Below are 23,484 nucleotides of genomic sequence, written 5' to 3' on the forward strand. Positions count from 1 at the left end.
TGCTGGCTAACTACTCCTGGAGTGTGGATTCCTGATTATTAGAATGCCAGCTGCTTCTAGGGCATAGCTTCAACTAAATAACCCACACAGAATATTACACTGTGCTGGAAATTTAAAGTTGACCACAGACATGATGACACCCATGTTGTAAGGAATATTGGCCTGCTTTGTAAACTGTAAACACTATACAAATGTTATAGAACTTACAACCTTATGTTACAGACTATGTTTATCCCACAGATATTTAAGACACACCTTTTCTGAGCCACGCACTGTGCTGACCACTAAGAAAAGGAGGAAGAAGATAACAGCCATTGCAGAAAAGTAGGTTCTTTGAGGGGCCCAAATAAAACTTTTTTTTTTTAAGTGATTGAGGAGGTGCTACTAGCTTAGTGCTAGGAATGTTAGTTTCATTTTTTGAAGTGCCCTACCCCACCACCAACAAATGTTTCAAACTACTGTGTGTGAAGCTGGTTATGAGCTAAATGACTCTACACTTTCCTGGTTACTCTGAGGCTTTTCTGACAACTTCTCCTTGTTCATTTAGTTAGTCAGCATATATTTTATAAGTGCTCACTATATGCCAGCCTCTGCTCTAGAGATTGTGGAAACATCACAGTAAACAAAACAAGATAAATTTCCTGCTCTTACAGACCTCACATCTTGGACGGGAGGTGGGGGGTGGGGGCAGTGGTAAGGGGAGAGATAGACAATAAGCATATAAATGAGTAAAGATAAATTCAGATAATGGTAAACTCTATGAAAAAATAAAACAAGGTAATAATAATAGCAACTAACATGTGTTGAGTGTTTACTGTGTATTGATTCATTTAAGCTGTATGTTAATCCCACTTTACCCATGAGGAAACTTACCCATAGAGAGGTTAGGTAAGTTGACCAAAGCCACACAGCTGGTAATGGCATAGAGTAATTTGCCTATAGATTTCATTTTCTTGGCCATTATGCAATACTACCACCCTAATGTGATAAAGGGTAACAGAGTAAGGGGGAAGACAGAAGAGGAAAGGGGATTATTTTAGATGGACCTCCAAAGAGGGCCTCTTTGAAAAGGTGATGTTTGATCCAAAACTGAATGACAATTATGTGAAGATCTATGGCACAGGGACAGCAATGGAAAAGATCCCAAGGCAGGAACTAACTTGATGTGTTTAAGGAACAGGAAGAGGGCCAGTGTGGCTGCAGTGTAATAAGTAAAGGGGAGAGTTCATGAAGAGGCCACTAAGAGGCTGGGACTTCAGGGTCATGGGAAGGCATTTGGAAACCACCGAGGAGTCTGAGCAAGAGAGAAACGATTTAGTCTACGGTTTTAAAAACTCACACTGGCCATTATATGGAGCATGGATCATAAGAGAGAAGGACAACAAGGAGACAAGTTAAGAGACTTTAACAATAGTCTATGTGGGGAATAATAGTGACTTGGGCTACAGGACAAGGAATAGAGATGAAGTTAAGTGGTCAGAAATATATTTTGGAAAAGGGGGTTATGTACTGAACTGTGTACCCCTAACCCCACCCCTAACCACCACTACCAAATCTAGATGTTGAAGTCCTAAACTCTAATTCATGTATTGAAGCCATAGCCCCATTTGGGGATGGGCCTTTAGTTAGTGGGGTTAGATGAGGTTATGAAGGTGCGATCCTCATAAAGGGATTAGTGCCTTTATAAGAAGAGACACAGGACAGTGTGCTCTCTCTCTATCTCTGCCACGTGAGGACAGGATGAGAAGGCAGTCATCTGGAAGCCAGGAAGAGAGCTCTCACTAGAACTGTGAAGATACAAATGTCTGGTGTTTAAACCCCTGAGTCTTTGGTATTTTGTTTTGACAGCACAAGCCCAGTAAGACACAGTGGTAATGGAATTTTCTGGTAAGAGGAAGTGGAGTAAGGGATCAAGGTTACTGCCTTGGGTTTGGCTCTAGTTACTGGGTGCATGGTGAAACCATAACAAGTTTTCAGAACTTGTTAAATATCCAAGTGGAGCTATCAAGTTGGCTGATGACTATAAAGATTTGAAGAGTCACTGGAGAGGTCCAGACAGGAGATAAAAACTGGGGCATCATGGTCTCGAGTTGTAAATATCCTGATATACAGTATGATTCAGCTATAATCAACACAGAGAAAAACAACTATAACACAACCCAGTATCTGAACAAATGAATTTAGAAACTACTGCCTCTCTGTATAAGATTCTTTGTCCATTATTCAAAGATGTGCTAGTAAATGTTTAACAGCTTATGGAGTTTATTGATATGGAAGATATGTAGCACATGATTTACAAATGTAATAAAATATATAACATTCTTTACTGTAGATTCCACATAGCCAATTGATTCTCACAGTATGCTTTCATCGATTTTTGCCATACTCTTGTGTTCATGGTCAACCTATGGTTGCAAGTGGTGAATGAGTATAGTTTTGATATGAATGGTGGTTACTACTTTCATTTATATTAACAGTTAAGATGAAAATGAAACAACAAAGACATATTTGGATGTGAGATATCTTCTATGCTGAATCCAATATTTTTGAATACTAGAAGAATATTTCCTTAATTTTTAATGTTATCACAATGTAAGTCAAGAAAGACTTTTAATTTGCATTGTTATTAACATTCCTCATCACTTTATCTACTCTAGACAATCAACAAAACATTTAAACAGAGCCCTGATTTGTAGCATTTGTTGACTTCTATAGGGTAAATATTCCCACCGTGGCCAACTTCAAGGTACCAATATAACATCACTGAATGCAGAGTTGGGAAGACGTGCTCCAAGATTATATAGTATTTCCGTCATAGAGCTATAATAGATGTAAAATAACCTCTGAGCATAGATAATAATATAGAAAAATAAGGTTTAAGTGACGAGTTCTTAGTCTTTCTTACCTTTTAAAATATAATCTATTTAATGATGCGTTTATGTTATTTAACTTTTAACAATGGCTATGTTTAACAACTGGCTTCCAAATTCCTGAACACTTAACAGTCAGCTCTCATGAGCCTGTATGAGCCAGTCTCATGAGTGGGCTTGAGCACACCACTGCCATGATTCCTTTTCAATCAAGATTGTACAAAAAGAGATTTATATAATGTTTTCTTTTATGTTGCTTTTCTCCAAAAGGAAACATACTTTTAGATTCCATGCACCCTAAGTAGTCATTCATATTTTCTTGTTCTACTTCTCATTGTAAATTAATAAATTACTTTTTGCTTTTATAAGCATCAATCTTTTTTGAGTTTGTTATTTTTTTTCTCCTAGAACTTGATCATAGTTGGTGTCCAAACTCTCAATTCCAATCCAGCAAAGCTGAGGATCAGACACTAGAATCTAGTATGCACGACCACCTGTGGCCACCTTTCAGAGATGTGTCTGGGAGACATACAAGCCTTTCTCCGGTCATACCATACAGTCTTAACTGTGCATCATTTTCAAAATCACAGCACCACTTTCTGACCAGATCCCATCTAGCTATTTCCCTGTTTTGCTCTAAGACTATTTTTCATTACATATTTTCTTCCAATATGGCAGGCTCCAAAGTTAGCAGATCTTGGTTTGAGCCCACTTTTGCTGCTCACTGTCTGGAGTATTCTTGGGCAAATTCATTTTACATGTTCTTAGCTGCAAAATAGGAATTAAAGCAGTACCTACCTGTGTTTGTGAGGGTTAGATTAGGTAAAGCATGTAAAAGGCTATCACATGTCAAACATTCAATCACTATTACATCTTGTTATTGCTGTTCTGTGACTGGTCTAGACCCCAGGGTGCCTGGCTTTTTTCATTCCTTTCATTCTTGAACTCTTGCCTTTCCATGGCCTTAGGGCTGCAAAGCCCTAACCTGTGACTCATATTTACCTGAGAGACCCCATTCTATCTTTTTGAACAATTATATTTTAATGTCTTCTTTCTGCTCTGCTGTTATATAAGTTCCACAAGGGAAATAATCTTTGTTTTATTCATTGATCTAACCTTCATTGTAGGTTGTCAATAAGCATTTATTGATGAACGGTGAGTGGACGTGTGGAAAGATAGACACTAGTCTGTTTTAACAGTCACTGTGGAGTAGGGAGAGGGAATTACTCTTTTTCATGATATATCTGCATATTCTGTGTTTTATGTGATATAGTGAGCATAGACTACTTTTGTAATTTTAAAGATAATTTAATAAAAGAATAAGGAACTGAAACGTAAACTTAGATTGGAAGCCCTTGTAGTCTTACATCTAATAAAACAGTGCTCATAGCTCCTTATTATGTGGTAACAATCTTGGAGCATGAGGACCATGTAATAGCAGCTTCAAAGCATTTGATAGGAAAGATGAAGGGATATTCCCTGAAAAAGTGCAGGTGGCCGCTGAGTTGATGTTACATACGTAAGGCAAGAAATAGTGACAGGTGATCCTCTGCTAGTTTCTCAGTTCTCTCCAAAGCTGTGCTTCTAGCTCAACACAAGTTAAAAACAATTTGCTCTGTTACCTTTAAAACAACAAAAACATCCCCATTCCTCTCCATACCTCTCCATGAGTCCTTCCCAAAGAATCTCAGGGCTGCCATTTCTCCTGAGTTACTCCCCTCCTCCCTGCAGACACCCACTCCAATCTAGGTTCTAAATCGAGGAAGAAACAGCTTGTAGGACAAAGGGATTCTGTGAAGTTTGCCCTGTGGTCAGCAAACATTTCAACAACAAGTAAACAGATTATAGAGCTCCTCTTACAAGCTTTTGCCCTCATTATTGGTACTAAAGTTTCTTAAAAAGTATTTTCCCTTTTACTCATGGCAACCCTTCTCTTCACCAATCCTCTGGATTCTTTCATCTACTTAGTTTTCCCAACTTTTACTTCTTTACTCCACTGTATGGAGTAAGCAGTGTCCATCAGGCATGAAGTCTTCAGTCCAGTGACATTGTGGGCAGGAAAGGCCACACTGGCATGTTCTACCAAGGGGACAGGAATGATGCCTGTGTCACAGAAGTACAGGGGATGGCACCACTGCTTGCTTCCCATCATTTTAGTAAGAGACAGGAGAGGAAGAGCAAGGGTTTACTTGCCTTTCTTAGCTTCTCTAGGAAATAAGAAAGCAAAAGAAAGCTAAAGGAATCAGGTAGGGATGTGCTGAAATCAGAGTAGCCCTAAACTAAGTATGTAAACAGAGCATTTTAATAACAGGAAATCAGACCAAGGAAGGGTAATTGGGGACTACAAGAAAATGTGATCACACTGAGAGTGTTTTGGGGAGATAACCAAAACAGAAGGAGATGCCATAAGACTAACTTTCAGAACAAAGGCAGGGCTGGGGCGTGAGTTTGGTCAGGTCTCAGGGCCAACCCACTGGTGCTCTCCTCCCCATGGTAGTAAACACATTGTCTGCTCAGGTAGACGTGTGCATTTGGAACTTTGCGAGGTCTGCATTTTGAGCACTTTATTGCTGCCCAAAGAGTGGCTAGAGTGATGAATGGATCAAGAAAACTGGACTAGCCATTCAATGGACTCTTATTCAACCGTAGAAAGGAATGAAGTCAATGGCCCTGACTTACGGTGGTCTGCTTTATGATGTTTCAACTTTACGATGGTGCCAGAGCAACATGCGTTAAGCAGAAACCTAACTTCAAATTCTGAATGTGGAGCTTCTCCTGGGTCCGTGTGAGGCCTTATGATCCTCTCTCGTGATGCTGGGCAGTGGCGGCCACAGCTCCCCGTCAGCCACACAATCACACGCGTAAACAACCAACACCCTTACAAGCAGTCTGCACCCACACAGCCATTCTGTTTTTCACTTTCAGTACAGTATTCAATAAATTACAGGAGATACTCTATACTTTATTATAAAATAGGCTTGGTGTTAGATGATTTTGCCCAATTGTAGAGGAATGTAAGTGTTCTGAGCATGTTTCAGGTAGGCTAGGCCAAGCTGTTAATTTCGGTAGATTAAGTGTATTGAATACATTTTACACTTATGATATTTGCAAGTTACATGGAGTAACTGAAAACTGTATGCTTTGTGAAAGAAGCCACATACAAAAGGCCACATATTATGATTCCATTTATATGAAATATCCAGGACAGGTAAATCCACAGAGACAGAAAGTAGATTAGTGGTTGCCATGGGCTGGAGGTAGAGGGGAATGGGGAGCGAATGCTAATTGGTACAGGGTTTCTTTTGGGGTTGATGAAAATGTCCTGGAATTAGATAATGGTGATAGTTACACAACTGATGACCATATTAAAAACCACTGAATTGTACATTTTGAAGTGGTCTTTTATAGTGTGTGAATTTTTTCTCAATTAAAAATGCCCATGTAATGTGTGTGAGCATGCACACAGCTGCACAGGAAGGAGGGTGGGTGTCATATTCATCAGGTTGTTGTCAGCAGCTGTAACAAAATGGAACTCTGTATCCATAGGTGCCTTATACCGTATTTTATGTTACTAAAAGCCAAGTGTGACAAAAATGGAAAATTAATTGGGGAAAGTTGTAAAGACAACATTAGGGGTGTTAAAAAATAAAACAAGTGGTTAGACTTAATCAGCTTCAATGAGATATGATTGATAGGGCCAGGCTTCCATTTTCAAAGTATTTCACTGCATCTCTGGGGTTTGCTGATCCCTTTGACTCCCTTTCAAAATCAGGGGTCTCCTTTCCAAAATCACTGAATTAAATGGATTCCTTTGGCCCAGGATTGGAAATAAGTGAGTTCTGAAAGTTAAGCTAAACTGAGAAGTTTCAACCCTTCCTTAACTTGCCCTCCTGGAGTCTAGGCCTCAATGGGAAGCTCCACATCCCACCTGGTGCAAATAATAATATCCATGTTCTTTGGAGTTCAGTTTCACAGTCACGCCCCAGCTCAGTGCTGATGACACAGCAGACGAGACGCTGGTAAATTGTAGGTAAGGAGCAAGAAGAGCTGACCTCATAAGAGGTATTTATTCTGCTTTTAAGTAGCAGTTACCAACCTCCAGATTCCAGATTCACTGACTTCAGTTCCCCAAACTACCAACCCAGCAAGAGAAGAGGCCTGGAAAAGAAAAGAGAAGAGGAAGTTAAGTGCATGCTAAACATTTCTTCTCACAAGTTAATTAACTGCAGGGTTTTTATATTGAGTGGTCATGAAGATCAAACACAAGTATTTCTTTCTACTGAAAAACCCCGTATGTTGGACCTCTGGTAATTGAAATATTTCTAAATGGCCTTGAGAGGTCATGATTTGTAGGAACTTTGCTGAGAAACAAATTAAAATATTCACTCTACGGGTGGTATGTTGTTCTTGATTGTTCTTTACTTAGGTAACAACTGTCATGAACTCAGTCTTCCTATCTGTGGAAAATGCTAGTGGTGGTGGTAGATGTGAAGAGAAAGTGAAAGGTGTAAGGAAGCCTTAGTACCTGTGAGTTGAAGCTTTTGCATCAGCCTTTATATATATCACTCTCTGATATAATTCATATCAATTGTCAATTGCTGCGTAACAAACCATCACAAATTTAGGCGTTTCAAACGGCAACATTGTTTTTTGCTTACAAATCTGTAAGGGTTTGGGCAAGGCTTGGCAGGGCAGCTCATCTTGGCTCATGTGGTGTCCTCTGTGGGGGTCTGAGGGCGGGGGGTGGGGGTGTGTGTGGCTGGAATCCTCTGAAGGCTTAGTCACCTCTAGCTGTTGATCCCGCCTGTCTGCAGGGGCCTCAGGTGGGACCATCTCCTGCATGGCCTCTCCATGGAGCTGGGCCCTCTCACAGCATGGCAGCTGGCTCCAGGAGAACAGGCAGAAGTGAAAGCATTTTTATGACAGCCTAGGAAGTCACGTAGCATCACTGTGGCTTAACTCTATTGGTTGAAACCCAGGTTCAAGGGGAAGGGACATAGGCTCCATTGCTCAATGGGGGGAGTGTCAATATCACTTGGTTAGACGAACAGGTGGGATGGGCTACATCAGAGGGGCCGTGATTGGAAAACACAATTGGCAACATCAGCCCCAAACTCAGAGGCTTTAAGACAACATGAATTTATCGCTTTTTGGTTGACTGGGAGGGCCTTCTTCTGTTTCACTTGGGCTCACTCACATAACTAAGTTTTGGTGATACGTCAGCAGGGTTGGAGTGTGGGGGCTCGGCTGAGACAGCTGGGATGTTTGGGCTTCTCCAAGTATTTTCACAGCATGTCAGTCCCAGGGAGCATGCTACACAGGCAAAGCAGCTGCTGCAAGGCTTCTTGAGGTGCAGGCCCCAGAACTCACATATCATTTCTGCCACATTGTATTGGTCAAAGCAAGATACGAGGTGAGCCCACATTCAAGAATTGAAGAATCAGAGTCCATCTCACGATGAGAGGAGCAGAAAAATACCATGGCCATCTTTTTCAATCGATACACATGGGCTTATGGCCACATTATTCATACCCTGTCCACATGCAGTACATACTTAATTTCCCCCCCCCCCCCCAAAAGTCACCTACCATTACGGCATTAGGCTCTGGCTTGAAGTAAAGGAGCTTCTCATCAAAATCAGATTCAGGTGAGGATGAGGCTCGTTGGGTGTGATTTTCAGGTTCTCCTCTATTACGGCTTCTCTTGATTCAGAGAGGTGTGAACTGAAAGCAGTTATCTGCCACCTCACCCCTCTACCCCTACCCAATATGCAATGGTGAGACAGGGACAGGATAACCACAAAGGACACTCCTATCAAAAAGAGGAGCAATGGGAGCTGTCGGTTCCTGGTGAATCTGAAATCCTGCCAGGCACATTTGCTAAGTCCTTTTACTCTGGGGTCAGGGAATGTTCCTTAGTTAAGGCCTAGCTTTGCTCCCTGGGAATGTTCTCTATTCCATTCCCAACTGCTAGTTCAGCTGACCTGTAGCAACTTCAAACCCCACAAAATAGTCAGAAGTAGTTGTTTATAGATTTCTCTATGGGTTCCCACAAGTATATAAAGTCTAATTCCTATAACAAATTCCAAATGCTCTATCATTCAGAGTGGTTCTCTTTTTCTGATCAAACTCTGAATGATATAAGACCAATTAAAAATAGCTGACTCCATCTGTCCCAGAATTTTCTTTGGTGATATTACTCACTGAGGGCTTTGGCTCTTAGATCTGTGGATGATCCCTGTAGGGTCAGGGAAAGAGCAGCAGCCACCAGTGGGATTTTGATGCAAGGAATTTCAGGGGACATAGACAAATTTGTATGCTTAGAAAAACAGCCACTTTCTATGTAGCTGGACCTCGTGAATTAAAAGGCCTCATGGGCCTGGTGCTTACAGCCATAGCAGCAAAGCTTCTAATCATACTTTGGATCAGTTAAAGCTCTGAACAGTCCAGGATGATGGCCTAGATCCTGACCTGATTAAAATAACAATGGTGCTTTAAGGAAAGGGCCAAATGATTACACTCACAAACAGGTGGCAAGACAAACACTGGTCCTCTCCTATTCTGAGGGATGGCTATGTTCATTGATATCAAAGCAGAGCCTCTCCTAAAAGAAACAGCACTGGCAGGATTAACAGAGGAGACACAAAGTCTACTTGTGGGTCAAGGATAGCAACGCCACCATAACCTGGAATTAGGTTAAATGCTAGGCTTCTTCCTTCCATCTGATGATTCCCTTGTAGAAGGACGAAGCTAATTAGTGCAATATGCTTATCTCCAGGTAGTCTCAATGCCGACAGTATAGGAAGCCAAGTGGTTGGTGGGCTATAACTAATGGACTAACCATATAGTCAAGTAGATGAAAACAAAATGGCTAGATAATTAATGGAAAACCAGTGTGGGAAAGGGAACTGTCACAAGCACTGGTGTTGTAAGTAGATATTCAGTTGATGAGGAAGAGGTTTCTAAATATAACAATGAAATAGATGCTGTAACCTGAACCCTGAGCCCATAAGAAGGAAAACTGAGACAATTAGTTCTAACCACCACTGATTCTTTTCATGGAAGTGTTAGGAAGGTGTGTTCAGACAACATCTGGAGAGTTACTTACCCTTGTAAGTAACTGACACGTAAAAATTGGGATCTAAACTAGTGAAAGCAATCAAATATACTCTAATTTGGTGTCCCAGCTTGTCAGATATTATAACTAGGTCCTAGGATTGGGTTCCTAGGGTACTATTTCCCAGGGAACATGGTAGATGGATTCTATAGGACTTCTGATGAAAATAACAAACAGTATTGACATACTGCCCTACACTTGTATTCAGGGACAATGACAATATTTTTGACCGGTTGTACAACTCAACACCCATCTGTGATGACCATTAGGACAGTTGGTTTTGTGTGTACTGCATTGTGTGTTTGCAGGTATTCAGGCAGGTGGTTTTTGCTGTGGCTGCTTTATGTGAAGCAGAATCCCTGTGTCCTTGTGCCTGAACTACATGTAATAATTGTAGGAGCATCCAAACATCAGCATCCGCCACAGGTGCTGCAATACTGATACAGGTATACTATCTACCAGCACAGGAATTCCATGCTCACAGCATCCCTACTCTCCATATAGTCTGGACTTACCTGTACCTTAGGTGAATGGACATGCACACAGCCATTTAAAACATGCTCCACGTGGGATTCCCTGCATATTTACTGTTTTCCTAATCAATCCTCGCTGTACATTAAAATCAGCCAGAGGAACTTTTAAACCATAATGATTCTTGGGCTCCCATCTCAGAGATTATTATTTAATTAGTCTGAGTCGGAGTTTGTGCACCTGCATTTTTTTAAAAAGCTCCTCATGTGATTCTATTGAATGCATACTAGTATAAAAAGTAGTATCCACACTATGAAATAATGCGGTGGCTCTCAAAATGTGGTTCTTGGATAGAAGAACAGCAGCAGCACCTGGGGACTTGTTAGAAATGCAAAACTTGGGGCCCCAACCCAGACCTACCAAATCAGAAATAGTGGGATATGGCCCAGAAGTGTGCTCCGGGAAGCCCTTCACGTGATTCTCATGTAAGCTAATGTTTGAGATCCACTGACACAGTGAAATTCCTCGATGAGGTTTCAGTGAGCATTTTATTTTTACTAATGGGGGAGAAAGACAATCATCTGAAACCTGAGCTGGGGCAGAACTCTGTAGTCTGATGTGATGATCTGCTCTTTTTTGAGAAGAATCTAATTTTCCTGAGAAAATGCCTGATAAACTTCCAGGAAAATTGAGATTTCTTCTGGAGAGCCAAAGTCAGCCACCTAGCCTTTCACTAGTCTCATACTAATACTTAAGCAGACAGTCTTCTCTTTCACCTCTTCCTCGTCCTCATTTCCTCGTCTGTTCCTTTCTCCCCTTCCCTCCCTTCACTACCCTTTCCCCCACCCTCATGCCACAAGTGATTCATGGGAGGAGCTTATAAGCCTAAGACCAGGAAGATAGGAAATATTTGCCCCTTAGTTACCTTTTTCAATGCTCTTCATTCTTTTCTGGAGACCCATATCTCACCTGGTATCAATCTCCTTCTGCTGAAAGACTTCCTTTAACGTGTGTGTAGTGTGGGTCTGCTGGTGATAACTTCTTTCAGCTTTTGTGTGCCTGAACGTGTCTTTTTTCACCTTCATTTTTGAAAAGTATTTTCACTGGGTACAGAATTCTAGGTTGACAATTTTTTCCTCTCATTATTGTTAAAGATGGTGCTCCGTCTTCCTGTTTACACTGTTTCTGATGAGAAATTTGCTGCCATCCTCATCTTTGTTCCTCTCTACATGCCTATTTTTTTTTTTTTAACCTCTGTCTGCTTTTAAGATTTTCTGTTTATCGCTGGTTTGAGCCATTTGGCCAGCAGAGATTATAAAACACCAGCGGAACAAAGGAAACTTCTTCCTATACTCTTTGGCATATGTATATTGTTATGGGTTGAATTGCCTCCCCTCCAAAATATATATAGAAGTCCTGACTCCTAGTACCTCAGAAAGTAGCCTTATTTGAAAATAGGGACTTTAGGGAGGTTATCAAGTTAAAATAAGATCTTTGGGTGGACTTTAATCCAATATGACTGGTATTCTTACAGGAAGGGGAAATTTGGACACCGGGATAGATATGCAGAGGGAAGGTGATGTGAAACACAGGGAGAAGACAATCATGGAACTGGAGCACTACATTTACCAGCCAAGGAATGCCAAGGATTGCTGGCAAAACTAGGAACTTGCATATGTTTACTTAATCTCCTTTTATACTTGAATAAGTTTAACTGAATATATAAATATGGGTCAGCAGTTATTTTCTACCAACGTATTGAAGATACTCTTATATGGGCTATCTGCTTCCATAATTGTCAGCCTAACTATAGTATCTTTGCAAGTTTTCTTTTTTTTTTTCTTTTTCTTTGATATGCTGCAGTTTCATGCTGGTACATATGTATGTGTGTGTGTTTCCTGTCTTCAGATTTGGTGTTCTTCCTCATTGCTGGAATCTGGATGTTTGTGTCCCTGCACAACTCATATGTTGAAACCTAAACCTCACGGTGGGTTGATATTAGGACGTAGAGTCATTGGAAAGTGCTTAGGTCATGAGGGTGGAACTCTCATGAATGGGATTGGTGCTCTTGTAAAAGTGGCTCCAGAGAGATGGCTTGTCCTCTTTCATCTTGTGAAGACACAGCAAGAAGGTATCATCTATGAAACAGGAAGTGGGCCCTTATTAGCCACCACACAAAATCTGCCAACACCATGATCTTGGACTTCCTGTGAGAAAGAACTGCTTGTTGATTATAACCCATACAGTCTGTGGTATTGTTTTAGTGGTTTAAACAGACTAAGACCCTCATTTTGAGCATATACTCAGCTTTTGTTATTTTAGGAAATTATCTCTTCAAGTATTGCCTCATCCCTTTATTCTCTTCTTCTAGAAGTTTCCACTTATATTTGATGGCCCATAATTGCTTATATTCCTGTGTCTTTATAACTCTGATGCATTCTAATTTTTCAAAAATCTAACTTTATTATCTTACTCAACTGTCTCTAATTTGTTTAACTCATCCACTGAACTTGAAATATCAATATATTTTATTTCTAGAGTTTCTAGTTTCCCATTTGTCTCTTATTTCCTGATCATGTTTAACAGTTCCTTTTAATTTCTTTAAATATTTTAAACACATTTAAACATACCCTCTGTATGAAAATTCCAATATCTGATGGGGGAAGGCTGCCTCATTTTGTTTGTTGGCTCTGCTCTCTCTCACTGTGGCTTGTTTCCTCATGTGCTTTGTAATCTTTCCATGTGAACTCATGTTCAGTTGATCTTAATCTGTAAGAATCCTGTGAAACATGGGTTGAAGTTATATTCCTCTAGTGTCTCTGCTGGGTGCTCCAGGGTGTCCAGTACTATACAGATAGTATAAATTTGAACTCCATGTTCAAAGATGTCCAAACATGTTTGCATTTTCAGGGGAGATTTCTCTCTCCTTACAAAAGGCCCAGGCCAGATAGGCCACTTCTTTTTCCTATGAATTTTTTTCTCATTTAAGAACGTCCACTCATTTAAGAATATCCATCTCTTTCACAAAACAAAAAAACTAAAAGACAAAACAAAAAAACAAAAAAAAAAAAAAAAAAAAAAGAAAGAAAGAAAGAAGGAAATTTGATCAAGTATGGTATTTTTGAGTTCTACATCTCACTAAAACCAAGCAACTAAAACTAAGACTGTGGATCAGACTCCATTATCTTCTGCTACTTAATGTCAAAAGTATAAGGGCAGTCAATTTCTCTGAAGCTATTTTGTCTTTCTTTTCAAGATTCTTATGGAAATTTTAATTCATTTTTATCAAGAACTTTTCCATAATATGTCAAAGTAGATGTCAGTATCCATTTGTAAAAATGGTTCACAAAACAGTATAGAGATTACTTAAAAAACTAAAAACAAAACTACCATATGACCCAGCAATCCCACTCCTGGGCATATACCTGGAGAAAATCATAATTCAAAAAGATACATGCACCCCAATGTTCACCGAAGCACTATTTACAACAGCCAGGACATGGAAGCAACCTAAATGCCCATCAACAGATGAATGGATAAAGAAGATGTAGTACATATATACAATGGAATATTACTCAGCCATGAAAAAGAATGAAATTGAGTTATTTGTAGTGAGGTGGATGGACCTAGAGTCTGTCATACAGAGTGAAGTAAGTCAGAAAGAGATAAACAAATACCGTATGCTAACGTATATGTATGGAATCTAAAAAAAATGGTACTGATGAACCCAGTAGGAGGTCAAAAATAAAGCCACAGATGTAGAGAACAGACTTGAGGACATGGGGAGCAGGGGAAGGGGAAGCTGGGAAGAAGTGAGAGAGTAGCATAGACATATATACACTATCAAATGTAAGACAGATGGCTAGTGGGGAGCAGCTCCATAACACAGGGAGATCAACTCGATGACTGGTGATGACCTTGAGGAGTGGGATAGGGAAGGTGGGAGGGAGGCTAAAGAGGGAGAGGATATGGAGATATATGTATAAATACAACTGATTCACTTGGTTGTACAGTGGAAACTAGCACAACAGTGTAAAGCAATTATACACCAATAAAGACCTGGAAAAAAAGTAGTTCACATGTTGTAGGGATAAAAATCCTTTCTAGCTCAGGGATATTTTCTTCTATTTTCTTTGGCTACTTATTATTCCTGTACCTTTAAAAAAAAAACTCTTTTATTGGAAAACCAACCAGCCAAATGTTGGTGCTCTGATTTTTATCTTCTATATTATTTTCTTATATATTGTTCAATCTATGTTATTTTCCTCTGCCTTCTCAGAGAGCTTATCAAATTTTTCTTCATCACTGATTTTTTTCAGTATTATTAATTCTATTCTTTAATGACTCTCTATTTCATGCAAGTCTTTATCCCAAATAGTAGGGAGGTCTGAGAACATATACTGAAGCTTAATGTTATTCCTTCAATTTAGTAGACTGTCAGGTATCTGGCTAGAATGTGTGTGTGATTTTAGATATCTGAGGAGACACCAGTATTTTCCAATCTCATTAAACTAGCAACAAAGACACAAAAGAACACAACTTACCTCCCTGAAAATGTCGATGTATCCTCAATGATATAATTTGGGAAGATTTGCCAATAACCAGGACAAATTCGCTGGATTTGGAAAAAACCCTACAGGTACCACTTAGCAAAAAGTAGGAAGACCAATTTATATTTCTCTCTTATTCTCTGTTTCATGATTTAAAATATGCAAAGTCTTTAAATCCTGAAGACTAGGCAACTAATAAAAAATCTCGTAACAAGAAACAAAAGACTCTGAAAATAGGCCTTCAATTGGGTTGAAGAAAAAGCATTCTCTTTTCTGTGAGACCTTCTGACAATCTGGCTGAGTCTTTGAGTCCTGAAGATTCTTGGCATATTCCTGGTGGCATGGAGTAAGCCCTGCCATGCAAGGCCAAGGGAGAACCCAGTGACTGCAAGCTCTGATCACAGCTACAACTAGTAACAGCAGCAAGTTATTCTGTGTGATGTACCTCATCTACCATTTCTGAAGTCTCTGTAAAGTCACGACAGGACACATGGCTTCAGTTCTATTGTGCTGTGCAGAATTAAGCAATAGGTGTGTCACACATATGGAAGGGGCTAGGAAAGGGTAGAGCAGTGTCCTCTTCCTCAAGTCCTGAGTGAATGTAGTCTTGGCTCTCCCATCTAGAGGGCAGCTGTGATCTCATGAAGATGACCAACCTAGATGAAGCAGCGTGGGGACAACGGGAAACACAACATGAGGAACCTATTCTTGGCCCCATGTGAGAAAGCACCTTAGGGAACTCTTAGAAAGAGCAGAAAACTCTTGAAAAGAAATAATTTCCAGCTATAAACTATGGCTTGAAGCCATGGTAATTAAGTTCTTAAAGTAAGTGTGACTTTAATTGGGAGTCAAAATCTGGTAAGGCCAGGATATATCTGACTTGTATAAATGTATTTCTAAAAGTGCCCAAGGCTAAAACCTTTTGTTCTCTGAAGTATGTAAGAATTTTAGATATTCTTCCTTATTCCTTAGTAAAACTTTCCTTCATAAATAATGCAAAGGTAAATCAGTCCATGCCTGAGTAGAAAGATCACAATTTCTAAATCTATGAAGTCCTAAAATAATGAAAAAAATATACAGGGAGAGTGAGCATGTGCATATAAACCTCAGTGAGCACAGCCCGGGAAATGTTCTGAATTGTTGGGGATGTTCTTCCTAAGTCAGTCTGTAACAGTATGAGGGAAGTTAACTTATAGAACGCTTGCTTTATCTTTCTGCAATGTCACTTTGTACATATGGCAAGTAATAAGGCAAGATACTTAGTATTGAGGTTACTGGACTGGAAGCATGAAGGCAGGTTATGTCACAGACTAAATACATAACCTGGGGAAGTCATTTAATTTCTCCTGGCATGTTTTTTTCCAGCTGAAAGAAAGAGTTTGATAGGGTTGTTTCTAAGGCCCTTTCCCGCTTTAATATTCTATAGTTAAAATAGGAACCAAGACAAATAAATACATGCTTTCAGAAAGATCAATTAGGCTGTGAGTTCAAAGACACAAATCATCTTTTAGATTCACTTATTCCCTAAGGAGCATCATATACTTCCTTATATGTAGCAGGTAGTGAAGAAAAGATCTGTTGACTATATTTTAAATTTTTATGTGGTTGGTTTCCCAAATAAGTAGATGCACTGAATTATTTCAAAGGCTTTTTCCAGCTCTACTATTCTATACTTAAAATATAAATCAAGCCCAATAAATAGTATAGTAGGTCAATGAGATTTTAAATTCTTGTCTTTGATCTAGGTATTTACTTGAAAGCCTCAAATTATTTCTTCCACAGCAGGTGCTCAAGGAAATATCTGTAGATTATAGTTATTTATTTTATTTGCTGTTTTTGAAGTAAATTTTTCCATATTATAACATGCATGAGTTATTGTCACAACTCATTATTATGTCTTTCCACTTCTTATTACCTAAATCTTGTAAAAACAAGTGAACAAATGGGAAACGGGTATTTAAGTGAGCAAAATATTTCATTCCTTAGTTTTCTTCAATGACACTTATAATTAGCTTTTCCATATTTTAGACTTCATGAACAGTAAAATTTAAAAACCCAATACTTATCTAGTTTCATGTATACTAACAGATGTCCTGGGTTTTCTATATTAAAATCAAAGACAAAATTAATTTGAATTAATTGTTGAAGAAACTCTACTCACATATAATGTAATTATGGCATATGTTCCACTGTTAATCAAAAAATCATAGTTAATACCTTTGGGAAGCAACCTTTCAGGTACATGGCATGAAATAGAAAAGGTGATATTCTTTTTATAAATTTTAAAGGTAGCACATATCACGTGAAATACTCAAGAGTTTAGAAGGGGGAAGGGCAGGACAAAATAAAATTCGTATGCACTCTAGATAAGCACGTAACTCCTAATGAAACACGTTAAATAGAAACACATGACTTTTGCTAATTCATTTGTACTTTATGCTTCTTTTTAATAGAAATTAAATTAGTCAATTAATGTACATAATGTAGTGTTTGTTTTCCAGTCTAGTTGCTTTTCAGCATTCACTTCTGAGTCTCATGGTAAACGCTATTCAGCAGCAAGATGTGGTTTGATGAGTGAACAGTGTCAAGCATCAACTGTACTTAACAAAGGACAGGAGGGGCTGAAGTCAACCTGCAGCAAACAACACGAGAAAGTAAAAAGAAACACAGACCCGCAATAATATCAACATGCATTATTAGGCCAAGATTCAAAGTTAACCCAGCCCACACAGATGTCCTCCGAGCTGAGAGCACACACGGAGAGGGATGGCTTTATCGAGATCCATAGCTGTAGTAGTAGGGTTCATCAGGGCGGAATCCATAAGCTGTGGCAGGGCGTCCAAGGATGCCAACGGATTGGCCAAAGCCATCCATTCCGAGGCTAAAAAGAGAAAAAGGAATAATTATATTTTTCATCCCAGTGCGGGTCAAATTAAGAGGCCTGGAATTTTATACTTCCAAGATTCTCTTCCTAGTAACAAAAGTGACGTATGTGGCCGGCTATCGTTAACTTTTTTTCTTCTTTAAATTATTATAGCCATAAAAATGTTTAATAAATATTTAATTCTAATAAATTGTATTAAAAATGTTGAAAACCTCTGTCATTAGGTACCATTCAAGACAAAGAGAAAGAGAGATCAGAAACATTTTAATGTTACATTCATATATGGCTTTTATGCCAGAATGTGAAAATATTTTACATGTTAGCAATTATCAGTAATATACTGCTAGGGAATGATAAAACAGTAGTAAAGTGAGTTTTGGTATTTATAATAAGATATCTATTTCATAGGACTAATCCACTATTAGTAAGGTCATGCAATTGAGTTTTAGCAATAATCTCTCACTCAGAGCCAAATCATACTAGAAGCCTATAACTAAAAGACAAAGAACTTTACAAAATTTGAAAGTTAGCCAGATTTGATATGCAAATTCTTCTTCTGACTCCTCAATGCCAAAAAATTACTAAATAGGACATGTTTTGAGTTACAGCAAGCTAATTATAAATTTTGGTTCACTTTATTCTATGGAAGTAATAGAAGCCCAGAGACAACTTTCATAGTTACAAAGGTAGACTGAAACATGGATAAACTGATTATTATTTTAAAAATTCTTCTTTCATCTATTAATACATTTAGAAGAGAAAGCACTTTTAAAGAGTCAGAGAATTATTAAACACTTGGCTAAATGACAGGATATTTATCTTGCCAGGCACGTATGGCGGCTATAACATGCACATGCATAGCTCATGCAGTGAATGCTACTGAGCTTATTTCCAGTCAAAAGAAATTATTTATAATGCAGAAATGTCAGCTTTGAAAAAATAAATATATTTAAATGATTTATGATTATTTGACATTATGCTAGATGGAAAGATACTTTTCCCTTTATCAGCAAAATCTCAATATGATTAAAAAATACATTCATACAGCACTAACTTCCAGTCACAACTCAAAGTGAGATGAAGTTAAAACACTTTAGAAGTAACTATTAAAATGTTAAGGTTTTAAATAATTTCTGTGCATGTGTTTGTGTGTTTTGGAATAGGATTAAGTACTAAAAGTAAAGGGGATAGAATTCATGCGAATCTACCTCTCAGGGGAATGGAATTTCTGAAATATAACATTTAGGTTAGCATTTGTAGTGAACGATCCTGGGTAAATCAAACTTTTGGGCTCCTTCTATATCAAAAACCATGTCTGTAATTTCTGAAAGTTGTTTGAGATTTTTAAGTCTGAATTTTATTTTGAAATGGCAAAATATAAGTATGCCCTTCCTACTTTGGCCCCACAGAAAGAAAGATTAAATTTTCTGATGAAGGGAAATATTACGCTAGAGGTAGCTTTAAAGAAGTTTTAGAAATTAGTGGAGCCCACGACTAAAGGCACACCTGTATCAGTTTAAAATTTGAGGAAAAGTTGGCCATTGAAAAATTTTCTCTTGAAGCACTAAGGCTAACAAATACTCATGTATCTAAATAACTCTCAGTTGTATAAAGGATGACTGTATAGCTTGTGGATTTCAGCTCCTTCCTTTTCTTCATGTTTCTACTTATTACCTGCCTTCAGCCACTCTACATTTTTTAGCATCTCTTCTGAGGCTGAGGAGCAGCAGACTTGGGTAAAACTCAAGTTACTTTTGTCTTTGTTTATCAGTCTAGGGGCTGTGGTGAGATCTCTTTCAGGGACTTGGAAGCAAGAGACATATGGCTGATCAGTGAAGAAATATACAAAAGTAACTTCAAAACAGAACATCTCACAGAGGAACAACATGACTGTAATTCTACCTAAAAGATGATGGTACTGAGAAGGAGTCTGTCAGCCACGTTAGCGCAGAATGAGGAGCTCCTCAGAGGAAATGCTGTGGTAGAACCAACCCAAGCAATCCCTTGAGGTGACCTATAACACCACCAGGAGTATACAACCTTTTAGGCAGGCCTGTCCTCATTGAGGAAGCGGCCTTAACAAAGATTCTGAGTCTAAAGTTATTATACCTTCAAATTGCAAAAATTTTTTATTTCTATGACCAATAAATAAACTTCTGATTACTGTTTTCTCATGTGGCTTGCCAACAGGGTAAAGAATAAACTTCAGACATTATCTGATCTGCCTGATGGTTATACTTTCATTGTAAACTGACAAATGGATATTCTGTTTTGTTTTTTTTTTATTTTAACGTCAGTCACATGTTTTGGTAAGAATATGCATCCCCAAGTCAGTGAAAGTAAAACCAAACTTTGAACACTAATGAGTTTGTTTCTGAGCCTGCAGGTTTACTGTGATAAACTTCTATTTATGCACTCAACAGTTAACCCAGAGACTTCTGTGTGTATTACAATGTAAAAGCCAAATTTTTTGGAACTTCCATAAATGTCATTTGGGAAATTTTTCAAATGGGAGAATTTGAAACTAACTTTTAAAATGAGTTTTTATGGAATTATCCATCATATATCATAGGTCAAACTGCTGTTTAAATAATATTTAAAACATTATGAATAGTTTGGGTGGTATTCCAACATGAATTCTAGATCCTTTTGTATTATGAAAGATCAACCATATCGCTAAAATTATTATCTTTTAAATAAAATTCATTCTGAAACAGAATACTTTGATTCTTTAGTCACTCATTTGGTTCTAATATAGTGAGGAAATTGGACTTTTCAGGATGCTGAAACCTGGAGATAGATAGTCTTTTGGGACATATGGACACTTACTCTATTTTCTCCCTTGGGATAAGAATGTTGCCTTATTAACGCTGAATCTGATTCAAAACCAGGAGATCCTAATGTAAGTTTTCCCAACAGAAACAGATAAGATTATATAAATTCTTCTGGAAGGGGATAGAAACATGAATATAAAAGCGTCACAGCAAAAACGGTCCTTTCCTGACCTATTAAGACTTGACTGAGTACATAGTATTACAGCTACCTGCATGCCCTCACCAGGGATGCTGCGAACCAAGAGAAACTAAGTTGTAGTACCTGCTCTTGCCCTGTGTGACCATCCTGCTTCAGAGAAGACTCTATATATTTGGCTATTTATACTGGAATTTAATCCAACCCTGTATGTGTGTCTCTGTACGTACATATTCTCTTCCTGGTACTCCTAAACTATATGAAAAAAGCTGCATATCCCTTTAGATTAGAATATGTCACTACTAGACCACTTTTTCTTTACAAGACTAATTAGGTCGTGTCATTTAACCTTTATTCTTAATGTCTAGTTATTATGTTTTGGACCTTTAAATTAGAAAAATACCAAAATGCAACATTGCTTCTTGAAAATATACAATTCTAGTCTAAAGAAAATGGTTACTGTTTGTTGTGAAAAGACAACTAGGAAAGGTAAGGCCCCGAAATCCATCTGTTATGAAGTTTTACATTCGAAGAACAATGATTTGGGGGGTATCTAGAAAAAAATGACAAATTCTTCATAAGTAAAAAATATATACTTAAAACTCAATAACGAACATAAAACCACATCTTGGTTTTATTTTTAAACAAACATTTAGAAATCTAATTAGCGTTCAGCAAGCAGAAGACTGAATTTTCTGTAATATTTATGAGGCTTCAAACAAATTTTCAACAGCATTCATCAGAATTCTAAACTTGAGATGATTTAGAGAGGGGAGGAAAAAAAAGAAACCCAGACATGACAAGTGATGCTTCACATGCGGCACAGTACAAAGGGAATGGCAGCCAGTAAGGAATCCTATGCAGTCCAAGGCTCTGAATAAACTTCTGTGCCAGAGTTGACATTCCTGTAGAAAGGAAAGAAAATCACCTACCTCTGGCTGTTTGTGAGGCTTAATTAGTGCACATTTGTAAAGCACTTTGAAATCCTTGGGTGAAAAGTGCTGCGTAAGTGAAAAGTATTATCATTATTTTATTAAAGTTAGATAAAAGTAACAGGTCTTTTTCTTCTTTGAAATTTCCAACTCAGCAAAATGAATGCAAAGCAAATAGTGAATATATTAGTGGATACTACAGGAAAAAAAAAAAAAAGGATACATTCAAGCCAAGTTCTCTTTCCATAGGCTCACAGAATCTTTGACTTGGAAACATTTTTAGAAATAATCTAGTCTACCCTTTCATTCATTGACAGGGTCTATACAGTTCTTGTCATAACACCGCCATAACACTACATGTCAAGGCAGTTCATTCCTTCTACAGACGTGTCAAACTATTAGAAACTCCTTTATTACACCAATCTAAAATCTGGCTCTATTAGTCCTAGAATTCTCAACCACACAAGAAGTCTAATTATTCTTTAATATGGCCAGTTCACAACTCTCATTTAATCATCCTCACGACATGGTCTCTAAAATAATTTGCTTTCTAAAGTATTTCGACTTTTTTCAGTATTTATCTTAAAACAAAGAAGCTGAAAACAATGTGGTACTTATGATGTGGTCTGAAACCAGTGCAGAACATAAAAATGAGACCCCATTTCTGACTCTGCTAAAGTAGGCCAAAACTCTGTTGACCTTGAACAAAAGTTTTAAGGAGTCATTACCACAAAATGGCTTACACTGACGATAAGTGTGTGTATAACTGTGTGTGTATACACATACAGACACACACGCAATTTATAACTTATAACTACCATGCTGAATTTCAACTTTTTAGCTTGGGTCTTTCTTTGGGGATTCTGTTCTCCCTACAACAATATCCTTTATGACAATATATTTACAAGCAGGGAACAGTGATACCTATCTTTGTGATCCATAAGATAATACCGAAACCTGGAATACTTTTGGGATCGTCAAGTGAAAGGACTTAACATTTTTTGAAGGAAACAGCTCCAAGATATTATAACACTGCATGAAATGGTTAATAGTCTTCTAGAAAAGTTCATTCTTTTTATTAATTACTCTAATATATTGATCATAGAACCAAAACCAGTATGTTTATCTTCCTTTCCAACTAGATTATAAATTTATCATCAGAGTAATTTCAGCTTAAGTATGACTTGTCATGGGAAATTTAGATCTATGTAATAGTGATCCTTTGTACATCCATCCACCCATCCATGCAAATAGTACATGAGTTTCTATAATGCCTTAAGTATAGCGTTGAAAGTCAATGATAAAAAAAAAAGTGGTGTTTGGAAGGTGATAATGAACAAGACATGGTTCCTGATCATGGACTGGAGGCAACTAACATGGAACAAAATTCTGATAATAATATGTTGTGTTACCCTAGCACATTTATAAATTACTACAGAGTAGAACAGGACCAAATAATATAACGTGAGAATGTCAGAGATATGTACAAACTGTTACAGGAGAATCTCAAGAACTAGAAAGCCTTTATAGAAAATAGTTTGATTTTAATGAATCTGTCACTTCCTAACATTATATTTTGTTTTTTGTCTTTCTTTCCTATTAGAATGTAAGCACCATGAATGCTAAGAACTATCGTATTCACTGCTATAATTGCTAGCATCTAATACTGTATCTGACATGGAGCAGGGATT

At 38.0% G+C, this 23,484-nt stretch overlaps 1 protein-coding gene across 3 annotated transcripts in view; it reads right to left on the minus strand.

The window, feature by feature from the left end:
- Window positions 1-17,420: 17,420 nt before the first annotated feature.
- Window positions 17,421-23,484, minus strand: part of KIFAP3 (kinesin associated protein 3) — a 151,016-nt gene continuing 144,952 nt past the window's right edge. For 2 of the 3 annotated variants that reach the window (XM_057726674.1, XM_057726676.1), the window contains one exon: window positions 17,421-17,888. In XM_057726674.1, coding sequence (XP_057582657.1) covers window positions 17,780-17,888 — 109 coding nt within the window. In that variant the 3' untranslated portion in view covers window positions 17,421-17,779. Of the gene's footprint in view, window positions 17,889-21,793; window positions 21,863-23,484 lie in introns of all 3 variants that reach the window. The other variant, XM_057726675.1, reaches the window with a different exon arrangement.

This window comes from Hippopotamus amphibius, chromosome 3, assembly GCF_030028045.1.
Source record: "Hippopotamus amphibius kiboko isolate mHipAmp2 chromosome 3, mHipAmp2.hap2, whole genome shotgun sequence".
Lineage (NCBI taxonomy): Eukaryota > Metazoa > Chordata > Mammalia > Artiodactyla > Hippopotamidae > Hippopotamus > Hippopotamus amphibius.